Below are 17,203 nucleotides of genomic sequence, written 5' to 3'. Positions count from 1 at the left end.
TGGGAGCAATGGTGGGTGCCCGGGAGGGGCACTTCCTGAGCCCCACTGTGGGGGCATCTCCAGTCCCTGGCCTCCCAGGAGCCGTTCCCCCACCCCAGGCGGGATGGTGGTGGGAAAAGGAGGAAAGGAGCCCCGGTGTGCGCTCGGAGGCCAGCAGGGACCCACCTGCCTCCAATCACGCACCCAATTGCCCACCCAAAGCGAAGACAGGTGTCTCCTTGCCCAGCAACAGCCCAGCCAATGAGAAGCCGCCACGCGGGTCTCCTCCAATGGGCTCCTGTCCAGAGCAGCCCCGCCTCCCCGTCCCGCTACAGAAGCAGGCTCCGCCCCTTTACTCTCGCGCGTTTGTGCGTCGAGTGCGGGTGATCCGAGTTGCTGCGCCCCAGCCCAGGGAAGCTCGTTTTGCCCCGAGATGACTGGCTGCTCTGATCTGAAGGTTAGCAGTCATTCCTGTTCTCATCTGAGAAATGGACTCCGGAAGGTGCCACGCACTGCCGCGCGGAGCTCTGGGAGGTTGCTGGTGAGCTCACCTTCCGTGCAGGGGGCTCAGAGCCCCTTGGAACTGGGGGGACGCGCCCTTTGACCAGGAAAGCCTTGGTCTCCCGTGCCTGGGGCGCAGGTGGGCGAGGCACCTGCAGGGCCCTGTGGAAGACCCCAGCCTCTCCAGTGGCATTGCTGTGAGTGTGGGGGTGGGCAGGGGCGCGCTGGGGTCCCCCAGTCCCCGATTTGAGCCGCTGGGGGGGAGGGGAAGGGGGTCCAGAACTGGTCAGCTCTGAAGAGGGGTGGACACATTGGAAGCTTCTGAGGTGCCGTGTGGTAAGGAGAGTGAACTGGAGACATGGGACCAAGGAACACAAAAGGCAGGAGAGCCCAGGCACTTCCCGCCCGTCCTGGACCTCAGTCTCCCTGTATGTCAGGGAGGGCACAGTGACGTCCTGGTTCTCGAAGCAGCCACATTCCGTGGTTCACAGCCCCTCCATCTTGTAAGCCGGCAGTGGAGCACCTTTGGGTCCCTCGGTCTGACCCTGACCCTCCTGCCTCCCTCTCCCAAGGACCTCTGTGATTGCATGGGACCCACCTGGATAGTTCAGGATAATAATCTCCCCACCTCGAGGTTCTTAATCTGCTCACATCTACGAAGTTCCCTTTGCCATGAAGGTAACATATTCATCGGTTAGGGAGATGAAGGTGTGAACATCTTTGGGGGCTACTCTTCTGCCCCACAGGGGAAGCTGGTCTTGAGGATATCTGGGCAGAGAGAACAGCCAGTGCAAAGGTCCCGAGGTGTGTTCACGCAAGGAAGCAAGGGTCACTGGAATGGAGAGCAGAGGAAGGGTGGTCCGAGAGGAAGCAGAGGTGTGAGGATCTCAAAGGGCCTGTGGGTCTCATAAGGCCCTGGAGACTGGCTCTGCGGGAGGGGAAGCCATGGAGGATCTGAGCGGACCGACACCACCTCATACCGTTCGTTTTAACGGTATGGGCCGAGCTGGCGAGTTGGGAAGGGAGCCAGGGCAGAAGCAGGAGAGCAGAGAGGAAGCTTTGGCCACGGTGCAGGCCAGAGCTGAGGGCAGCCCGGGCGGGGTGCTGGCCAGCCAAGCAGTGGTGAGAAAGCCCTGGGTTCTGGAAGGAACGCCAACAGCACTTTCTGGCACACTGTGGGGGTGGGTGTGAGGTTTGGGTGGAGCTGTGGCGGGGGGGGGGGGGTCTGTGGTGTCATAAACGGAGATGGGCAGCTGGGGAGGAAGCAGGTTTGCGATCAGGGGTCAGTGGTCCACTTTGGACATGTTGAGCCTAAGATGTCTATTGGGTCCCCCCGGGGAGGTATGGAGAGCAGGGGGAACAGCGAATCGGGGGGGTCAGGGGAGAGCACTGGGCGGCGACAGCCAGCTGGAGTGTTTGTCTTGGGTACTGTGTTGAAAGCCACGAGCCAGGGTGACGTCCCCCAGGGAGTGGGTGCCAAAGAGGAGACAGCAGAGCCCATGTTTGGGGTCGGGAGTGGGGAGGAGCGACCAGCGAGGCAGGAGGAGTCCAGGACAGGGGGCATCCTGAGAGCCGCACGAAGACAGTGTGGAGGAGAGACAAGGGACCGTGTCACGTGCTGCCGATCGCGAGGTTCCACGAGTGCAGGAAGTGACCCGTGTGCTCAGCCACCTGGACACCGCTGGAGTCTTGGACAAGAGCAGCTGTGATGAAGCCTGATGGCTGGCTCGGGAGAGCCTGGGGGAGGCCGCGGGCATAGCTCGTCGGTGGAGTGGCCTTCCTGAGTCACCAAGAAGGGTGGGACCCAAGTCCATAGACAGGAGTGTGGCCCCCCTGCTGGCCTGGTGGTCAGAGCATTTGGGCATGGGTGGGGGTTGGGGGGGTCTCATGAAGTAGGGAGGCCAGAGGAAGTGGGGGGCTGGGGGCAAAGAAGGTACAGCCCCCCCCCACCCTGCGGCTGTGGAAGAGCCAGAGAGGAGGGACAGAGCGGGGACAGGAGATCCCCCAAGGGCCCGAGGCTCCATCTGGAGCTCAGGGTGAGACTCCCCAGGGGGCAGTGTTTCCGTGCAGCTGACCAGGTGGGGAGGGCGGGCGCAGGAGGTCAGATACCAAAGGACGTGGAAGCAAGAGGCCACAGGAGGTGCAGGTGAGTTCACGGGCCTGAGTGGACCTGGGACTTCAAGCAGGGGAGGACGAGCCCATGAGGTGTGAGGGGGCTGGGGGTCCAGCAGGGTCAGGAAATGGGAGGGAGGGAGCTGGACAGACAAGAGGTGGAGGCAGAGTGGGGTCGCAGGGCAGGCAAGGTCTGGGGAGTGACGCAGGAGTGGACGCAGGAGCAGGGTGGGAGAGAGAGCCTGTGTGAGCCAGGAGCCAACATTTTCCGGAAGGAGGGGCCTGCGGACCCCCACAGTGGGCAGCAGGCGTGGCGATCCCACCACCGGGAGGCCAGGAACGAGGAGGGTCTGTCGGTGGTGGAAAGAGCATCTCTCCAGGAGTGAGGCAGGCATGTCCAGCAGGCGGCGCTGGGCGCCCAGAGGACGGGAGACTGCGGGGGGACCCGTCCAGGAGCTCAGGACATTCTGCATTCCCTGCCAGTCCCCCTGACCGCGGCGCGGCCGGTCTGGGGCTCACCGTGGCTCTGCTGAGGGGACGACCCAAAGATCCCGCCAGGACGGGCCACGAGGACATGCAGCGACCAGCCCCCCTCAGAGCCAGAGCGCGGGACGGTGGCCGGGGTGGCCGGGGTGGCCGGCTGGAGCTTGCCTCTTGGCCAACCACATACTGGTAAGAACTTTCAGGTTTGTGATGTGACCTTCGAAGGGCAAGGGGCGTGCCCCGGGGTGCTGGGGGGTCCTGGGGAAGGTGGGTTTGGGCAGGGGGAGAAAGCACCAGCTCTCACCACCAGCTGGTACCCGAGGACCGAGGTGGATTGCACCCTGAGTCGGGGGGTCCCAGAAGCCTGCCCGGAGCCAGTAGGGGGCACGTGGGGGGGGCAGCACAGCTCTCAGCCCTAACTCAGTATGCTGACATAACCTCGACCACCGCGAGGGGGCTCAGACAGGAGCCTCCCCCCCCCCCCCCAGGCCCCTGGGTTCCTCCTGGTGATGGACCAAATGCTGGGCTCAGAAAGGGCTTGGGAAGCGGGGGTCACCTCCAAGAACGTTCGGCCAGGCCAGGGCTGGGGTGGGCAGCAGCCGGATGGGCCAGTTGGTCTGACAGAAAGATGGGGCTGGCTCTGGTCTTCCCCTTACCCCCAGCCCAGGCCTAGAAGGGGCAGGACTGGCTGAAGCCCCCAGCAGGGAAGAGAGCCTTATGGCGACCCAGTCCGCTGCCCGTCCTCCCTCCCAGCCTTCCAGGCATCCTGAGCAGTTCCCCCTCCACACCCCTGCCGGGCTGTGCCGAGACCCAGGTGGCCGCCTCTCCCACCCCACCTCTGGAAAGCCCTCCTTTCCATCGGGCTCAGATGCACCTCTGGGGCCAGTGGGCTGGGATGGCCCCAGGTGAAGGGAAGTGTGTTTAAACTGAGCAGGGAAGGGCCCCACCCGCACCCCTCGGCCCCTCCCGGACCTGGACCACGGAAGCCGAGGGGGTGGAGGGGCACCCAGCAGCCCCTATGGTTGCAGTGTTATCTTGAAAGCCCACAAATGATGGGTACTTTGAGGGGGGGAGCATGACACCCCTCAGCCCTGCCCTGGGGGAGAGCGAGGTCAACGCTTCTGCTGTGTGACTCATCTTGGGGGAGGGCCCCTTCCTCACACCCCTGAGGGCAGCAGATGGGAGAAATCTGCCCCTGCTGGACCTGCTTCCCCTTCTGAGGAGGAACCATCCTCCCTCCCTCCGTCCCTCCCCTCTCCGTCCCTCCCCCACCCAGCTTTTCCTTGAGAAGAGGGAAGGGCCCCAGGGCTTGAGCCCCCACCCCCATGCCTCCCAGAGCCCTGAGGACTCATTTATCCCTGTTCTCAGATGAAGGCCTCAGCTCCCAGGGCCTCCTCCCCACACTGGACAGTTTGGACCAGCTGTGACGACCACGTGACCAGGTACGTCCCCAACTCTGGGGCAGGCTCCACCTGTCCCCGCGAGGGCTGCAGGGCCCCGCCAGCTCCGCGGGGAGGGTCCTGCCAGTGGCTGGGCCCTGGGTCGACACTCGGGCCAGGGCAGGGGGCTCCTCTGACTCCCCCCGGGGTGGGGGGCAGGAAGGAGGCCCTTGGCGTCTGCCCGCAGGTGGTTGCCCCCCAAAACCTGAGCAGCCCCCTTTCCTCAGCATGTCCGCGAGAGTGCCCTCCGGACAGGGATCAGGCTGTGATGCTGAGGTCCCCCCATCCCCCCCCCGTCACTGCCTACACCCCTGGGACAGCTGCCCCTCCAGCCCTTCTGCAAACCCCACTCCACTGACTTAGGGCTACACAAGGCCGAGGTGGGGTCAGGCCCTGGCCAGTTGCCCCCAGGCCCGAGGAGCCTCCAGCAAGCCTTGTGAGGAAGGGGGGGGCCTCCCGGGCCACACACTGCACGTGGGGGTGCTGGGTATGTGAGCACGGGGCTACTGGGATGGGACTGGCATCGGCAGGTCGGGTGGGGACAGGAGGCGCTTTGCAAACACTTGTCTTTATTCTGACATGTTGAGAAGGTTAACCGTGGAGCAGAGCGGCCAACATGGAGGTCCCAGGGAACTTGGAGCCCAGGGGGTGCAGCGGGGCTCTGTGTGAGGAAGAGGGCGTGCCGGCTGCCCCCCCACCCTGCCAAGGCTGCATGTGAGGAAGAGCGAGCAGCAGGGAGTGGGCAGAAAACAAGGTCGGTGTGAATCCTCGTCCAGCCTCCGTCCAGCTGGCCTGGGGGCCCAGCTCCGGGACCAGTCCAGGCATGGAGCCCCTTCACAGAGGCGAGGTCGAATGTGGGGTCCCCAGCACAAGGGGAGGCCAGGATCCAATACCACCAGGCCTCTGAGTTTGAGCTCTTTACCACCCCCGCCAGCTCAGTTGCCTGACCTCGGCTGTCACTGGCTCTGAGCCTTAGTTTTGCCATCTGCAAAATGGGACAAGAATATGGCCTCTTGTGAGTTTGTGATGGGGATGAAGCCAGATGAGGAGGTCCCAGCCTGGGCCCCCACGAGCCCCCTCCCTCCTCCGGGGAAGGCTAGGCCCACACAGGCTGGAGCTACAGAGCCTATGGGCTGCTCCTCTGGGTGAGACCTGCCGATCCAGCCCCCGCCCCGACCACTTCCACGGCGCCCTGGGCTGGCTGCGCCTCTCGGGCACCTGCAGGTGGCTCTCGGGAGTCCCTTCTATCCGTCTCCCCCACAGGAGCGCGAACAGGCCCCCAGGCCCCCTGGAGCCCTCCGACAGACCTGTGACAGATCTGTGTCTCTGGCCCAACTTCCAGCAAGACCAGGACCCCCCGGGTTGCCCCAAAGAGCACCTTTATTCACAGCAAAGGACGTCACCATAGCAACCACACTTCAATTCCCTGAGAACTTTTCCATTATCGTTCGCTTTCCTAGCTATGTCTTTGCAGAAAGAAAAACAGAAGACAGAACACGCCCCATGGGCCTGCGGGAGACGGGCACCGTGCAGGACGGGGCGCGGGCAGTCCGGAGGCCGGGACATATAAATACACGGAGTGGCGGACATCTCCCTCCGTTTAAACAACAAAGATTATCTCAAGTTTGGCTTCTGCTTTTTCTGATCCACAGAAAAGATAAACCCACCCCCCCAAAAAAAACAAAAACACCCTACCTTTTACCCACCCCCTTACGAAAAACAAGCACAGTAAAAAAATACTGTCACAAATATTTACAGGCACGCCCACTATGGGCGACGTTCTCTCGACTTCGGAGAGGAGATAAAATGCTCAGCTCTGTCTCTCCATCATGGGGAGACAAAGAGACGGCGGTGAGGGAGGGTTGGGAGGGGAGCCCGTTTCCCTAGCCCCACGGCCACTAGGGGCTTCCGGGGGGGTGGGGGCTGGCTGCTAGTCCTCTAAGTCCAGAGCTCAGCGGGAGAAGGGGGCTCGGGCCGCTCCTCCCAAACCCAGCTTCCTTGCACTGAGCCTGGCTCGGCTGTGCTGGGGGCTCTGGGCCCCCCCCCCAGCACAGGGCCTGCACCCGACAGGGAGGGAAAGGCACCTGCGTATCCCTGCAGGGCAGCCCCTGATCCCCACGCTGCCGAAAGACCCCGCAGTAATAAGAAAACTGCCCTCAGAGTGACCTCTGATGCACATCCTCTGGGATGGGGCTCTGGAGCCCGCGGCCCCACGGGGCAGACAAGTGGCCCTTGTGCTTGCTTCTCGGCAGAACAGAACTGCCCAGCAGCCTGCTCCATGGACGGGCACGCGGTGCGCGCGCACACACACGTAGGCACGGCCCTGGGGGAGCCTCGAATGCCAAGGCCAGGGCGGCACAACACAGGTCCCCGGGCCCTTTGGATACCAGGGGCGCCCGAGGACGGGGTCTCAACCACGGCTGCTAGAAGACGGCGCTGTGGGGACACCACGGTGTGTCCGGGTACAGGTGGCAGTGGATGGAGCGGAACCTGTGGGGACAGAGTAGGGTCAGGTCTGTTGGGGGGGGAGAGGGTGCTGAGCACCCACCTTCAGACCCACAGCAGCAGAGGGGCCCTGGTCCACCCTGAGCAAGGCTCCTGGGGGTCTGTAGTCCTGCTGCTTCAGTGTACCAGCCCCAGCAGACCCCCCCAGGGCACCCCTCCAGCCCCAGCAGACCCCCCCCCAGACAACCCCTCCAGCCCCAACAGATCCCCCCAGGGCACCCCTCCAGCCCCAACAGATCCCCCCAGGGCACCCCTCCAGCCCCAACAGATCCCCCAGGGCACCCCTCCAGCCCCAGCAGACCCCCCCAGGGCACCCCTCCAGCCCCAGCAGACCCCCCCCAGGACACCCCTCCAGCCCCAGCAGACCCCCCCAGGGCACCCCTCCAGCCCCAGCAGACCCCCCCCCAGGGCACCCCTCCAGCCCCAGCAGACCCCCCCCCAGGGCACCCCTCCAGCCCCAGCAGATCCCCCCAGGGCACCCCTCCAGCCCCAATAGATCCCCCCAGGACACCCCTCCAGCCCCAGCAGACCCCCCCAGGGTGCCCCAACATCCCCCCCAGGGCACCCCACCAGCCCCAGCAGACCCCCCCAGACAACCCCTCCAGCCCCAGCAGACCCCCAAGGAATCCAACGTAAGGCCCAGCCTCTCTCTGGACCTGCTTCCTCACCTGGACGGGTCAGCCTCCACCGAGAAGGGCCCCTTCATGTGGATGGCATTCCGCTTACTCTCAAACATGCCGTAGCTGAGGGTCACCTGTGGGGGGAAGGGAGGGCCTAGGTGAGACCAGGAGAGGCCCCCACGTCCCCGGCTCTGTCCACGGCTGTCCATATGGTTCTGCGAGAGGGAACAGCCTTACCTTCTGCCCTCCCTCGGCCCAAGAAGGCAGGCCTGAGTCCCGCTGTACCACACCCCACCTGCTCCGCACAACCCAGGAAAAGTCTAGGGTGGAGGCCTCAGCGAAGGCTAGTGGAGTGCCCGGCCAGGGCCAGGAGAACCCCCAAACAGCACAGAGTAGGTGTCCCAGGATTTGAGCAGGGTCCCGCTGGTGGGGGGGTGGGGTTGGGTGTCCGAGGGGCAGCTAACAGTGGGGCCCTTGCTATGTTCCCTGTTTAAAACAGTGATTCCACCCTCCCTCCTCCCTCCCCCACCCCCCCATACCACTTCGTTTGGTTGGATTTTCCCCTTCCCCCCCGGGCCTGGGAGGCGCACCTGCTCATGGAGCTCCGAGGTGGGCACCTGCTGCAGGTTCTCCAGGTGGGAGTGGAAGAGCCCGCTGCGGATGAGGGGCACGCCCAGCAGGGCCTCCACGATGTAGCCGATGGTGCAGTCATCCGGCAGGCGGATCCGCTCGGCCGTGCTCATGAAGTGGCCCCTGCTGCAGGACAGGGCCCGGCCCATGAGCAAAGGCGGGAGCTGGACACCTACTGGGAGCCCAGCCGGACCCAGCCAGCCAGAACCCAGCCGGGGATGAAGAAGCCAGACCCGGGAGGAGAGGAGGGGAACATGCCCCCTGCAGAGCAGGATGTGGACCAGAACACTGACCAGCTGGCCCGTCAGCAGCTCCGTCCCTCCCAGAGGCCCCGCACAGCACCCTCCTCTGAACCGGCTGGATAATTCTGAGTCGGGGTTACCAGGCGAGCGGAGAAAGGAGTCCTGCCCGTTGGTAGTGACCGGTGGGGGGGGGTTGTGACTCAGCCCGCCCTTGCACGTGAGGCTGGGGACACCCGTCGCTGGGAAGGCCTTGGCACCCAGGGCAGGCTCAGCCCGGGGCCCAAGGGCACTCACCTGGCCCACGGGCTCATCTTCAGGGCGAGCCCACGGCTGATGCAGAAACCCGCCCCGCCGGTGGCAAACCAGAAGTGGACAGGGCGCTGCGGGACGGGAGCGTGGTGAGACCCTCGCCCCAGGCTCCAGGGACCCCGTAGGCGTCCTGGCCCCCCGGCTTGGGCCCGCGAGGGCGGCGCACTCACCATCTTGTTCTCGCTGACCCTCTCTGTGGCCTGGATGGGCCTGTCCAGGCTGGGCTTGCCGATGTACACGTCCTGCGTGTGCGGGTAGCCGGCCAGCAGCCGCAGCAAAGCCCTGACGTTGACGTAGTTGTCGTCGTCCACGTGGCAGAACCACCTGCGGAGAAGCCACCGGGAGAGGGAGAGAGAGAGCGCGTCAAGAGTGGCGGGCCGCCAGGGCGGGGACCTGCAGGGGACGGACGGGGCGCGCTCCTCGGGACACTCACTTCCTCCCCGATTCGATGAAGTGGTCGTACTCCACTGCCATCTTGCAGGACAGCGCCTGGCGGCTGTGCGCAGCCGAGCAGTTGGTGTTGACCACGTTGCCTGGGAGCGAGGGAGGGGCTGTAAGCGGGTCGAGCTGGCTCAGAGAGGTCAGCGGCCGACACCCGCCCCCCCCCACCCGTGAGAGCAGAGCGGACGGGGCGGGTGACCGTCCCAGGGCGCCCTGGGTTCAAGCTGTGCCCCGAGGCGGCCTCCTCCCACTGCCCCCTCCCCAGCACAGGGCTCCCGCCCGGGGATCACATTCCCCCCACCCCCAGCCCAACCCCCTCCGGGGCAACCCCGGCCCGCCCCTGCCCATTCAGGCGGCTTTTTCCCAGCACCGGCCACCTGTTGCCGCCACATCAGCTCAAAGGGCCCCGGGAGCTGAAAGGACCTCATTTGCATGAGAATTGGGTGCCCCCCCCAGTGATGGGGCGGGGCATTGAGCAAACCAGTTGAGTAAACTGCCCTCTCTGGCCCGTGGCCTCCGTGACCTCTCCGGAGGGGAGGGGGGAGCGGAGGAGGGAGGGGACAGTTCCTCCCAGGAGTGGAGCCCCCCCGGCCTCCCCAAGTCCAGGGCTCACCCGTGCGCCTGGCCAGGGCTTCATCGTCCCCGTCGGTGAAAATGAACGTCTGGAAGGAGAAACGTGGCCTTGAACAGGCGGCTCTGTGTCCCCCAGCCCCAGGCCACGGAGGGGGTGCAGGCCCGGGCACCCTGAGGCTTCAGCAGCTACAGCTCAGTCACACCCACTCTCCACCCTCCCGTGGGCCTCAGTTTCCCCACGTGCACCCATGTAGGTAGTCTCAAGTGTCCAGCCTAAGCAGAAGCAGGGCCGGGACTCCTGCAGACCCCACCCTCCCATGTCGACAGCTGGGCCCAAGGTCGCCCGGCGGCTGTGCCGGCACGAGCCAGGTGGGGCGCCCCGCCCACCCGCCAGGTGACCGGCTCCTCGCCCGCCCCGCACACCTGGCAGGGCACACACCCTTATTGACACAGCACCCAGCCTGCGGGAGGGGGCAGAGGGCCGTGGGGGGGGACAGGCAGAGGAGGTCGGCTTTGGGAAGCCAAGTCTCAATCAGTCAGGGACAAAGGCCTCTGCTGGGCGGCTGCCAAGCCCTGGCGGACAAAGGGCCCGGAGGGAGGATGAATCACCAGGCATTGTCCGCCAGCTTTGTCCTGGGCCGCACGGCGAGGGGCGCCGGGCTGGCCTTAACTCGGCCGCGTTAAGCGGGAGTGGCCGCGCTGCCCATTACCATACAGCTGGCCTGGTTAACTGGGCTGCGCTGGGCGAGAGGTCCGCCGGGCAGGGGTGCGGCCACAGCACTGCAGTCCTGGGGCTGGGCCTTCAAGGCCGCCCCCCCACGCCCCGGCCGGTGTGACTAGCCGGCCGGGTCACCTTCCCTGAGACTAAGAAGGCACCACTGTGCTCTGGAAACTCCAGCGGGCAGGAGGGTTGAGGCGGGAAACGGCGGGTGCGCCAGCCTGCAGATCAGCACCCCCCACCCTCCTGCTCAGGCAAGGAAATCCAGGCTGGCACACAGGCTTTGCCCAAGGCCACATCAAGGCTCTACCTGGGCCAGCACAGCGCCACCCCTGCCAAGATCGCTCCGAGGAGGGGGGGCACCGGGGCGGAGCCAGGAGCTGCCGGCACCCGCCTGGGCCCGTCAGCACACGGGGAGGAATGTTCCTTCCTCTGCCCGGCCCGCCCAGCGCGTGCCGCCCAGCGCACCCAGGCCTGGCTGAATGCAAGCCTGGGGCCTGGTGGGGGCGGGTGCTCTGAGCACAGGCAGCAGAACCCCCACCTCCATGCCCACCAGACCTCAGTTTCCTCGTATGGGTCCAAGGGAGGATCCAGCATGTGCAGGCCCAGAGCACAGTACGCATCCAGCAACCTGGGAGACCCAGCTGGGGTCCCCACCCTCCTTTCGGCGGCCGCGGCTGCTTGCCCAGCCTGACCCCAGACCGGAGCCCAGACTCAGGTGAAGCCACAAGGTGCCGATCACACCTTGTTGTGCGCTGGGGAAGGGGCAGGCCCGGTGGACACCCTCTCCATACTCGCAGCCCCTCCTTCCAGAGCCCTGCAGGCACCCCAAGGCAGCCCGCACGCACGGACTCGCACCCAGCCCCCCGCCCACTCCCCAGCATCGCAGCCCAGGAATGCTGTGGGAGGCTGAGGCGGCCAGTGCGGACGCGCCACTGCCGTCTCCGGATTAGAAGGAAAATGCTTTCTTAATGAGATCAAGCGGGGCCTGTTCTCCCGCGCTCTGGTGGTGCCCTAAAAACCCAGCCCAAGGCTACGGAGATTAAAGTCACCTTTGTTCAGCTGGGGGGAGAGCAAGGCGGGCGGCCTGGAGAGGAGTAAAGGGAGGGTGGGGCTGTGGGGGTGTGAGGGTGCCAGGCCTCCCGTCTCCCTACATCAGAGCGACCGGCAGAGGAGGGGACAGGCTGCCTGGCGGTTCAGAGCCTCAGGATCCCCTTCTGTCAAATGGGCACAAGAGCTCACCTGTACCCAGAGCAAAGCACGGACACGGACTCCCTTCTCTGGTCTCCCTAACGGCCCTGAGAGGTGGGCACCATTACTACCTGAGCGGATACTGGGGACGCTGAGGACCAGAGAGGGGCAGCCTCCAGCCTGTGGTCATACGCGGGGGCAGACGTGGTGCCAGCCAAGCCCCAAGTGCCTTCCGGGACTGAGCCCGCCCCACCCCGCCGCCTGGCCGGCCAGGCCTCCTCCCCACTTCCCCGACGATGGGGCTGGAGGAGGAAGAGCAGGGCAGCGAGGGCGGCAGGGCTGGCCCAGAGCGGGCGGGGGGACACCCACAGGAAGCGACATTGTTCCTGGAGCTGCGATTCAAAGAAACACAGGATGCCAAGCTCTCCCCCAGCAATTGTGGCCGCTGTGGTGGCAGCCGCTGCAGCCTGGCCCGCTCCTGGGAGGGGTGGGGGAGGGATGTGGGGGCCGAAGGTCCAGCCCCTCATCCTGGACTTTGAGGACTGTCTCAGTGTGGCCCCTGCTGACCAACCCCCACCCCCCATCACTCCAGTTGCTGGAAGTTTCTTCTTACACATGCTCCATGCCGGTCCTGTCTGTCTAGCTCAAATGGCACCTCCTCCAGGAAGTCCTCCAACCCTCCACGTGGGTCAGATGCCCACTCTCAGCTTGCACAGCCTCTCTGGGTTTCCCCCCACCAAAGCCCTGACTCCTCTGCGTCCCCCCCCATCAGACTGGGCCTGATTCACCATGCGCAGGACTGGAAGAGGAGGGCCCTGGGTCATGACAGTTTCAAGGACCCCCTCCCCCACAACGCAATGTGCAGCCTCGGCTTGCTGTGACACATGAGCCGATGCTGGGGGCAGACGCAGCCTCTCCTGGGTGGGTTCAGCCGGCAAGAAGGAAACCTGAGTGGCCCTTCAACAGGGACCTCAAGGCCCGGGAGAGTGACGGCCCCCACCCCGACCCTGGGTAACTGTTGGGCTCATTCCCTCTGCCTCCAGGTTTTGCCAGTCCCCTTCCAGAGATGAGGCGACGGAGGGTCAGAGAGGCCTCAGGTCTTGCCCAAGATTACCCACCTGGGTTTGGGACTGGTACCCAAGACCCTTCGACCACATCCCCTCTGCTGGAGAAAGCCCCCCAAGTCCAAGACGAGAGGTGCTCCCTCGGAGCTGGTGGTGGCCCAGCAGGAGCCGAATGCTGCCAAAGGTCACCCAGCAGGGAGGCAGGGTCCTGGGGGGTAGGGTGCCTGGCTCAAGGATGGTGCCCCACAAGGGCTGTCAGTCAGGGATGGGGGGGGGGGCCCGGCGGCCCTCTCATCACCAAGCAACCTGAGTGGCCAGCACGCAGTGGCGGTTCCCATGGAGCGCATAGCTGCGCACAAGAGGCCGGACGCCTTTCTCCGTTGGAGAAAGGGGCTTTGTTACCTTGCCCAAGCGGCCGGCGTGAGAGCCGCTGGGCGCTGGGAATCCTAACGGCCCGGCGGCCAAACAAAACCCACGGCCCCCGCCGCCCCCTCCCGCCAGCCCGCTGAGCCCCTGGGAAAGGGGTTGCTGCTTTCCCAGGAGGCTGCCACGGGGCTCCCAGGGCCCCCTCCCCACACTGGAACCAGAAAGAACCCTTCCCCACCCCCAGCCCCCGGACCCCATCATGACCTCACCAGAACCCTGTCCCCAAACAGGGCTCCACCACGCCAGAAGATCCCAGGCCTTGAGGTTTAAACAGGGAGGAAGGGGTGTGAGGTCCTCTCTGAGCCCTCACCCTGGTCAAGAGTCCCTCAGCTTCACCCCAGATGCCCACTTAGTCCCTTGAATCTCCCAGCCCACGGCTGTTCCCTCACTACCCCTCCCCTGGCAGGGCCCACACTGCCCCGTCCCGCCCCAACCCAACCGTTCTGCTGCAGCCTCGAGGGAGATTTTCAAAGTGGGGTGTGTCTTTATTATGTGTAGGAAGTCAATGCTCAACTAGGGTGCAGTAAGCACAAAGTTCAAGGCTCCAGAGACTCCTGTGCTCTGGGGACAGGATCTCTGCACAGACCCCCAAACCCCAGTGCTCTCTCTGGAAAGGGATTCTCCAGGGCTCACCAACACACACCCCAACTCCAAATTATCTTTAACAATGACTGGCCCCCCATCCCATAGAAAAGACTCATGAGAGAGGGGACCAGCCCTATACCGGGGGTTCTAACCCCCCACTCCACCACTCAGGAAAAAGTCTTCCTCCCCAGGGCAGGGTCTGAGCCCAGGTGGATGCCGCACGAAGAATCTGCCTTGTGGAGGTTTGGGGACAATAGCACCTTATTAATGCACTCCAATGCTTGGGCGGGGGGGGGGAGAAACATCACAGAGCACCAACCCCAAGCAATGGCAGCTGGTAGGATCAATTCACACCATCCAGGGCTCTGGAAGTTGGATGGGGTCGGGTCCCCCTCTGACACTTGCACAACTCAATGGGGAGAGTGGCCCCATCAGGCAGACCGGGCTGGAAAGGGATGGACTGGCGTCACTCCCCCCACATAGTCCCGGCAGCTGGACAGATGTGCAGCCTGGCGCCCATCGGATACTGCCCCCGGCTGCACAAGACGGCACCCCCCTACCCCGCCCAGGCCGTGGGGGCTCACCATCTCCTTGTGGCGCGAGATCCAGGTCTCCAGCAGCAGATCGAGGCGCGCGCGGTGAAACTTTCTGGTGGTCTTGACCGCGATGAAGACGTCGTGGGGCGCCAGCGACTCGGCCGGGGGCTGCCGGGGGCCGTCGGCGGGGCGGGGGGCGCCCCCGGGCGGCGGGCGCGCGTCTCTGCGCGCGCGGGTCAGCAGGCTGAAGTACTCGGACAGACTGTGCACCTCGCGGGCGAGCGCAGCGGGCGCCGCCGCCGCCTCCAGCCCGGGCGCCGGGGCCGCCCCCGCGGGGCCCGCCAGGCTGCGCAGCGCGCGTCGGCCGCGCTCTGCGGGCACCGGGGGCGGCGGCGGGTCGGCCGTGAGCACCAGCAGGCAGGCGAGCAGCGCGCCCGCCAGCGCCAGCAGCAGGCGTCGGCCGCAGCGCTTGAGCATGGTGGGGTGGCGGCCGCCGGCGCGCCCTGCCCGCTGCGCCCTGCCCTGCCCCGCACACCGGCGCCCAGGAGCCCGGGTCCCGCGGCGCGTTCGGCTGTCCACTGCCCGCGGCCCGCGCTCTTAAACCTCCCCGCCGGACTCCGCCCTCCGGGGGGCGTGGTCCTCCGCGAGGCTCCGCCCCTACCGCGCGCTCACTGGCTCCGGGGCCCTGGGGCGGGACCTCGCGCGGGTCGCCCCCCCGAGACTCGCAGCGCCCACGTGGGGCCGCGGCGGGGGTCTGGGAAAGGCCCGGCGGGCGCCGCCGCCCCGCCCCCTGTGAGCACGTGCACGCCCGCCCCGCCCAGGTCGTCCCCCGCGGGCGGCCGAGGGGCGTGGGGCCGTGGGCCCGGCTCGCCCCGGTGGCCCCGAAGGGGAAGCCAGGCTGGCCAGCGCCGGCGGGACCGCACGGGGCGTCTGGCACGCGGAGGGGGTTCCGGCCCGGGGGCTTCAGGCTCCGCAGTCCCGCAGGAGACGTCCTCACGTGCTCGCGGTGCCCTGCCCCTCCCAAGCCCGGCGGCCTCCCCTTGGGGTGCTGCGTGCCCAGCATAGGGGGCGGCGCCTGGGTGGACCTGAGCGCACCTAAGGCAGCGGTGATTAATACTGCGGAGTTGAGCCCCCCTCCCCCCCGCCGAGCCACGGGCGGAGACACGTGTTTCCACCGAGAAAGCACCTGTACTAAATTCCACCTTCAGCGCCCTGCCCCCCCCCCGCCCCGAGCTAATTTCCTCGAATTCCAGCCCAGCGGCGGGGGTGCGGAGCTGGTCCCCGAAGTCCTCCGGGCGCCCCGTGGCGACAAGAAACTGAAGTCGCCCCGCCCCTCGCGGGATGAAAGGCTGCTTTCTGTCCCATTTGGTCCCTCTACGCTCAGGCCAGATGTGGCCCAGCTGTGCCCCCGCCCCGCCTCCCCGGCACACGGCGGCCCCCACCCCCAGGCCTTCCCACGGGCCGGGCCGGCCCACCGCACGAGCAGGGGCGGCAGGAATGCGCGCCGGCAGCCGGGGTGAGGGTGAGGGGCGAGGGGCCCGGAAGTGGCCGGGGGGCCCCTGGCGCAGGATCAGGGTCTGAGCTCCCTGCCCTCAGCATCTTCCGGAAGCGCAGCTGGGGGCGGCTCTCCGCTTGGCTGAGCCTCCCTCCCCTCCCTCTCGGCTCTGACGTCCCCTCCTCAGGAGGCCCTCTGTGACCCCCGGGGCCCCGGGCCCATTTAGCGCTCGCTCTGCCCACCGGCCAGTTCTCCTCACAGCCCTTAGCCCTCTGCCTGCAGTGGGTCCCCCTTCCTGCACCGAAGGTCCAGTGCAGGAGAACAGGGCGTAGTGGGTGCTCTGTATGGATTCATTGGGTAGATGTCTGCCCCCCAGAAGGTCAAGTGCGGAACAGGGCTGGAACGTAGTAGGTGCTCTGTAAGGATTCACTGGGTAGATGTCTGCCCCCCAGAAGGTCAAGTGCGGAACAGGACTGGAACGTAGTAGGTGCTCTGTAAGGATTCACTGGGTAGATGTCTGCCCCCCAGAAGGTCAAGTGCGGAACAGGGCTGGAACGTAGTAGGTGCTCTGTATGGATTCACTGGGTAGATGTCTGCCCCCGAGAGGGTCAAGTGTGGAACAGGGCTGGAACGTAGTAGGTGCTCTGTAAGGATTCACTGGGTAGATGTCTGCCCCCCGAGAGGGTCAAGTGCAGAACAGGGCTGGAACGTAGTAGGTGCTCTGTAAGGATTCACTGGGTAGGTGTCTGCCCCCCAGAAGGTCAAGTGCGGAACAGGGCTGGAACGTAGTAGGTGCTCTGTAAGGATTTACTGGGTAGATGTCTGCCCCCCGAGAGGGTCAAGTGCGGAACAGGGCTGGAACGTAGTAGGTGCTCTGTAAGGATTCACTGGGTAGGTGTCTGCCCCCCAGAAGGTCAAGTGCGGAACAGGGCTGGAACGTAGTAGGTGCTCTGTAAGGATTCACTGGGTGGATGTCTGCCCACCCCCACCGGGGAGCAGGGAGGCTGTGGCCCATTTGCTCGTAGGGTCCTGGGGCCCTACTCCAGCCCCTCTGTCATGGGGTGTGATGGGGGACAGCGGTTCCCAGGCCTCTTCCTGCTCCCCCCCGCCCCAGGTAATTAGCAGGCGCCACCTCAGGCAGGCAGATGCCCGAGCAGATGGTCCTGGCTGTGCCCGAGTGATAAGTCCCCCGTGGTGTCACCTCCTGCCATAAACCCCTCCCCCATCAGCCCAGCCTCGGAGCCTCGGAGCCTCGAGGCAGCTGGAGGGGTGGGGGTGGGCAGGGGAGAAAAGTTCCCTATGGCTGCATGGGCTGCCCCCAAACAGTAGGCTGAGCCCCAGCCCAGCCTCAAGT

General features: G+C 65.7%; 1 protein-coding gene and 1 long non-coding RNA gene across 4 annotated transcripts; one reads left to right on the top strand and one right to left on the bottom strand.

The window, feature by feature from the left end:
- The first annotated feature begins 347 nt into the window (after positions 1–347).
- Positions 348–5,268, top strand: LOC118541846 (uncharacterized). Its single transcript, XR_004920294.2, has 4 exons — positions 348–436; positions 3,076–3,264; positions 4,444–4,517; positions 5,105–5,268. It is a non-coding gene; the product is annotated as an uncharacterized LOC118541846 (long non-coding RNA).
- On the bottom strand, positions 5,067–14,915 carry LFNG (LFNG O-fucosylpeptide 3-beta-N-acetylglucosaminyltransferase). Of its 3 annotated transcripts, none has more exons than XM_036101696.2 (8): positions 14,403–14,915; positions 9,875–9,923; positions 9,254–9,371; positions 8,991–9,144; positions 8,806–8,891; positions 8,230–8,392; positions 7,688–7,773; positions 5,067–7,004 (listed from the first exon to the last, which is right to left on the bottom strand). In XM_036101696.2, the coding sequence occupies exons 1-8, from the start codon at positions 14,829–14,831 to the stop codon at positions 6,938–6,940; spliced, it is 1,152 nt and encodes a 383-aa protein (XP_035957589.2). In that variant the 5' UTR covers positions 14,832–14,915; the 3' UTR covers positions 5,067–6,937. The 3 variants fall into 3 exon arrangements, with proteins under 3 accessions (XP_035957589.2, XP_035957588.2, XP_035957590.2); XM_036101695.2 differs by having other exon boundaries at positions 8,230–8,395; positions 14,403–14,913; XM_036101697.2 differs by having other exon boundaries at positions 8,230–8,395; positions 9,254–9,353; positions 14,403–14,911.
- Between the last annotated feature and the right edge of the window lie 2,288 nt (positions 14,916–17,203).

This window comes from Halichoerus grypus, chromosome 6 (assembly GCF_964656455.1).
Source record: "Halichoerus grypus chromosome 6, mHalGry1.hap1.1, whole genome shotgun sequence".
NCBI classification, from domain to species: domain Eukaryota; kingdom Metazoa; phylum Chordata; class Mammalia; order Carnivora; family Phocidae; genus Halichoerus; species Halichoerus grypus.
The sequence above is the reverse complement of the archived record's forward strand: the minus strand, read 5'-3'. Positions and strand labels throughout refer to the sequence as shown.